At 41.5% G+C, this 6,000-nt stretch overlaps 1 protein-coding gene across 1 annotated transcript in view; it reads left to right on the top strand.

Annotated features, from left to right (window-relative positions):
* The first annotated feature begins 469 nt into the window (after positions 1-469).
* asns (asparagine synthetase) overlaps positions 470-6,000 on the top strand; it is a 25,514-nt gene continuing 19,983 nt past the window's right edge. The window contains exons 1-2 of the mRNA XM_086280144.1: positions 470-626; positions 1,630-1,885. Of these exons, the coding sequence (XP_086136270.1) occupies positions 1,637-1,885 (249 nt within the window). The 5' untranslated portion in view covers positions 470-626; positions 1,630-1,636. The remainder of the gene's footprint in view (positions 627-1,629; positions 1,886-6,000) is intronic.

Raw genomic sequence — 6,000 nt, 5'->3', positions numbered from 1 at the left:
AGCATTCACAGCATGAGCTAGTTTCCATTGGAAATACATTTACAAAACTAGATCTGCAGGTAGATGGGATCTAAGCGGCGAAAAAGACCAACTTTGCTGCCAAATCAGTTTCCCACCGTTTGTGACAGACTGCACAAGAAGAGAAGCCATGTAGGTGGTGCAGAGCGCAGGTGTGGCTTTAGTGTTGCAGGCGGACACAACTTTGTCAGCTACTTCGTCAAACAACCCGTTGCTAGAAATAAATGAATAGGGAATTTATCAAAGTAAAGCTCAAGATCTCTACCTAGTTTTCACTTTATCATTTTGAAATCGTCTAATTTTATGATTTAATAAATTGCCTACCATGTCTATCATATCTACCAAGCATCCATCCAATTATTATTTTTCTAGTTTGTGCTTTTCATAATACATTCTATTTTTCCACGTTTTTCCAACATCTTGATATCATTGTAGAGCCATTATTGTGCCGTGGCTCTTATTTTGAAGATGCGGTTACTTATCCGGTTATTAAATGCCTTCGCGGTGTAGCTTTTTTCTCCCTTCTTTCATTGAAACGTTGCGTCATCTTAGCCACAAGTATTCAAACAGTCTATGCCTTTCTTTGCGGAAGTTTTAAGGTGAAAACGGTAAGCTGCATTGCGTTCTTCGTCTTCATCAAAAGCTTGTGCCCAGGAATGAGGCTTTCCACTGGGAAGCGTTCACAGCAAAAACATGCTGGGAAAACTGCCATGTGTAATTTTACTTAGATATATTACAATTTTAAAAGTATATCTCATATGCTATGTGAATGTTGAGCACTGTCCAACTGTGTACAGTGTTAATAAAAATTCAGCGTATCCGAGGCACCCAGCAGACTGGTTGCTATCACCAGTTAATCTGGAACACCGGTCCGACTACAACACCGCAGCTGGACGAATGGTTCAACTGAGCACGCGGCGTACGTTAGAAAGCCACAAATAGTTTCCGGATATTAGTTGTTGTAGCTGAGCATATTTTTAATTGGTAGGATTATGAATAGCGCTTGATGGTAGTTGTATTAACTGAAGACCGTTTCTATCACAGATAGGTCTATTGTTGTCTACTATCTAATTATCCAAAGCCCCCCAGTTATTTCGTAGTAACTGTTAAAGTTTATATTACAGATTGAGGCAGGAAAGGTGCGTCCGAAGCAACCAGAGACTTCAATTCGTGGCTTATTAACTCAAACGCTCCCAACGCACACACACTGTGTTCAGCAGCACAGTCAGTTGTACAGCGCGATCTTCGTCCACCTCACATGTTTAGTTTAAAACGTGATTGAAGTCAAATTCGAAAATCAGTCTGCTGTGTTCATGGAGCGTGGGAATTCTGTAAAGCATGATAATGTCCTGTTACTTAAAACCCATTGTACTAGGAACAATGAAGGATATTTTGTTAGGGTTACGTTATTGTTAAGTTACTGTTTGGCTGTGTTAGAGATCCGAGAGGTAGACTCTGAGCTTTTTGAAGTTTCATTTTGAAGCTGGTGACCAAATCCTCCAACTCACTGCGTTGTATTTGCATATCATCTCTTTTATGTAGGCATTTCTAGAAATCTAAACTCTGTGTAATCTCTTTGTAAGCTACATGCCTCTTTGTTTTTGTCCACAGCTGCAAAATGTGTGGTATCTGGGCTTTGTTTGGCAGCGACGAGTCCATGTCAGTTCAGTGCACCTGTGCCATGAAAATTGCTCACAGAGGCCCTGATGCTTTCCGCTTTGAGAATGTTAATGGCTTCACCAACTGTTGGTTTGGCTTCCATCGCCTTGCCATTGTGGACCAGCTGTATGGCATGCAGCCGCTGCGCATCAAGAAGTTTCCTTACATGTGGCTCTGCTACAATGGAGAGATTTACAACCACCAAACAGTAAGACTTCTGCTCCTTTCTGTTCTGAAACTTTAGTGGTTGTTTAAAGAAGTATTTTTCTCGAGCAGGGGATACATCCAGTTATCACATTACTGCAAACTAAAGTCTCTAGTAGAACATAATACGCTCTAATATAAATGATAAAAGGACTGATTCTTATTTAGCGCTTTTCTACTCTACCTGAGCACTGAAAGTGTTTTACACAACATACAAGTACTTTTTTTCCCTATGCTTAAATGCTATCTGTCTGACATTCACACACACTGACAGTCTGATGAATGTACTGGAGAGGAACTTGGGGTTAGTATTTTGCCCAAAGATATTTGGCATGTAGATTGGAGCAGCCTGGGATTAAACCACCAACCTATCCAATTAGTAGATGACCTGCTCTACCTCCTGAGCTACGGCCACTGCATACATGAACATGTCATTTAACAAAGAATTGTCTGGGTGCATTTATAAGATGACACCCACTGTTCAAACCAGGTCCATGTTCATTCAGAAGATCGTGTTCACTAGAGTTTCTTGATTCAACAGCATATTGTCTCCAGATGGTGATAAAGGCCTAGGCTTTCTGTTCTTTAATGTGTCAGAAGTGTCACCCAATCATCAGTGAGAATATAGAAATTCCTTCATGCTTATAATACTTCCAGTTCTTTACGTGTGTGACACATACAACAGGGATTTATATGCTTGATTTTAAATACAAATTTTGCTCCATTTTCAGAAAGCCTGTCTGATAACAGCTGGGTGGTATGGTTGCCACCAATAAATAAAACCAATCTCATCTTTTGTGCATGTTAGGAATGCACTATTGTAACTCCTGTTCTTTCTATAGGCTTTGAGTATACAGTGGAAAAGTATTTGCCTCTTTCCCAGTAGAGCTGGGCCATATCATACCGTTCACGGTAATACCGGTATAATGTTGGGCAACAATAAGAAAATGAAATTTCACGATCGAATATGGGTAAAACGATCATGCACAGTGCCTTTGTTTTCATACGCACATGGTGGAAAAAGCATGGCGGCGACGGAGAATGAGAAGGGCGAAAGCAGATTGTTGAGTGAAACGATGAACCAGAACTGGTTTGTAAAAATGCTGCAACTTCAGTGGTGTGGAACTGGTTTGGCTTTCATCTGTCAGATACACAACAAAGCACTATTTTTGGTAGAGCATGCTAGTGGGCCGTCGTTATTACCGTGTTTTTTGGAAAATGCGGCGCACTTAAAATCAATCCTTTGATTTTTCTGAAAGTCGACAGAGCCCCTTATAATCCCGTGTGCCTTATGTATGAACTCTGGTTGTGTTTACTGACCTCGAAACGATTTTATGTACACGGCGCTCGAAAATCTGTCAAATGTTTCAGTACGACTTTGCTAAGCTACGAAGCCGCACCGCTTAATGGATTGTCGGAGCATTACGGCTGTCGTAGGCGGAGCCTCGCGGAGTGATACGTACTGTGCTTCAACATAATGTTACCGTATCCGGTTGTTCAGTGATGACGCGACGAATCCTACTTCCGGGTCTAAAGTAGTCTGCGTTTAATATGGCTTTTATGTTGTTAACATGTTTAATGCTATTTATTTTCTTCTATTTGATCTCAAAAAGCTCCTAAAACAGTCAGTGATCCCTGTTGACCTCCCTCGGCTTTTATTACCGCTAATCATTTATTTAAGCTCAGTTTTTAAAACCTTAGGATGTAACTACAGCCCAGCCCATGCAGCAGTATATGAATGACTAACTTTGTATTGTAGATGAATTATCTCAGTTGTTCTCCTGGCTGAAGTTTGGTCCTTTTACAGCATCCTGCCATGCGATTACATTTGTTTCTGACCACCGAGAAAACTCACGTTAACTTTTATCGAGTGGAAAAAAAGTTAGCTTGTTTATATTATGCTAACATAGCTATGTCGCTAGCGGTCACGTAGCACATCATTATATACCAGCTAGCCAAACTTCAGTAACCCTACAAACGTCACTGCTGTTTAGTTTTCTGTCTTCGTTTATGCTGGAAGTGATAAGAAAGCTGTATGTTTTAATTTGTTTCCAAAACCCCGCAGTCAGGACATGCTATATTGTATTTAGATAGAAGCTAGCGAGCTAACTCCCTGCTAACTTCTAACTCCGTTAAATGTCATAAATTCCGTTTTCATGGATGCCTGGATGTTAAACTCAATTGTTACACCTGGTAGAGCAGAACGCTGATCATTTTATTAAAGATGAAAGACTTTAGACAGTTTTTCAACTCTCAGTAATGCCACAGTGATCGTTTGATATATGGACCTGCAGCGGAGTTTAGACCCAGACACGGCTAGTGACGTCAGACTGAACAACCGGATTGTGTGTGTATAACCTCTTTTTAAGTTTTGTGGATATTATACATGGTTATGCTGAGGATATGTCGGCCAGTTTCCACTGGAAAGGCCTTTTGGTGAAACTGTCAGCAAAGAATTTGCATTTGCACTGTTACATTTTATATAACTTTAATGCACATAAAAAACAGCTGCTTGTTTAAGTGAAAATACATAAAGTTGTGGAGTTGTAAAGCATTTTGTCTAGTGTCAATTATATCGTCAGTTATATCGTTATTGCAAATTTTCAAATGTATATCGTGATAAATATTTTGGTCATATCGCCCTGCTCCATTTCCCAGTTTATTATTTGTTTTGCATATTTATCAAACTTGCATGTTTCAGATCATTAAACAAATTTTAATACTGGACAAAGAATAGAATGGAATAGTTTTTTATTGTTATTGTAAATGTATAATGAAATTGTGGGTGCTCCACACCAACTGTGCATGGTAAAGAGATAAAGTGTTATATACAGCAAGAATAAATAACAAACAAGAGGAATATATATAAAAACAGGAGAAAGGCACACATTAGAAGACAGGTTGCAAAGTGCTTGAAAGAAGCGCAATGGACTTGGTCTGACTAGAGTCTGTGTGTGAGCGGCTCAGTTATGAGGGTTACTCAGACTATGGCTATGAGTGGGTGTGGGGTTGGATGCAAGGGGTATCCTGCGATGGCCTTGGTTTCAGAGGCCAATGATTTTTTTTTTTTTTTTTTTTTTGGGGGGGGGGTGGCAGTTTCAATTGCCCTCTGCACAGCCTTCCTGTTCTGAGTTGTGGCTGCTGTGTACCAGACACGCAGGCAGTAGCAGAGCACACTCTCCAGTGAGGAGTGGTAGAAGGCCAGGACCAGCTTCTGGTCCAGGTTGTTCCTCCTCAGGACATGGAGGAAGTGCAGCCACTGCTGGACCTTCTTTACCAGGGTGAATGGTGTTGTGGGTCTAGATGAGATCACCAGAGATGTTTGTGCCCAGAAACCTGAAGGTGGTGAAACATTCTCCATTTATAATGAGAGGGGAGTGGACCTGTCTATGCCAGCTACTGTCATGACAAGTTCTTTTGTTTTAAGGATGTTTAGTTTATTTTTGGGGAACCAGAGGTACAAATTCTACAAAGGGCGACCATGGCTCAGGGGGTTGGGAATCTCATCTGTAACCGGAAGGTCGCCGGTTCGATCCCTGGGCTCTCTGTCCTGGTCGTTGTGTCCTTGGGCAAGACACTTTACCCTACTTGCCTACTGGTGTTGGCCAGAGGGGCCGATGCCGCGACATGGCAGCCTCGCTTCTGTCAGTCTGCCCCAGGGCAGCTGTGGCTACAACTGTAGCCTCCACCAGTGTGTGAATGTGAGAGTGAATGAATAGTGGTATCGTAAAGCGCTTTGGGTGCCTTGAAAAGCGCTATATAAATCCAATCCATTATTATTATTATTATTATTATTATTATTATTTATAAGCCCAACCACTGTGGTGTCATCAACATACTTGATGATGATGTTGGTTGGGTGAGTTGGTATGCAGTCAGAGGTGTACAGGGCGTACAATAGGGGGCACCCCTGTGGGGATCTGGTGCTGAGTGACAGTGGGGGTGGGGGGTCTGACTGATTGAGGCCGGTTGATGAGGAAAGCTTTGATCCAGTACCAGGTGGCAGGGGGAATCTGAGGGTGGGCCAGTTTGGTGGTAAGGATGTCTGGAATTAAGGTCTTAAACGCTGATTGATTAAATGATTGGGGAGAAAAAAAAGTTATCCAAAACTATCTGGTC

This window comes from Aulonocara sp. 'chitande type north' Nkhata Bay, linkage group LG22 (assembly GCF_057382095.1).
Source record: "Aulonocara sp. 'chitande type north' Nkhata Bay isolate Kocher_YH1m ecotype deep benthic linkage group LG22, A_spYH_male_GT1.1, whole genome shotgun sequence".
Classification (NCBI taxonomy): domain Eukaryota; kingdom Metazoa; phylum Chordata; class Actinopteri; order Cichliformes; family Cichlidae; genus Aulonocara; species Aulonocara sp. 'chitande type north' Nkhata Bay.
This window is presented reverse-complemented; position numbering and strand designations above follow the sequence as displayed.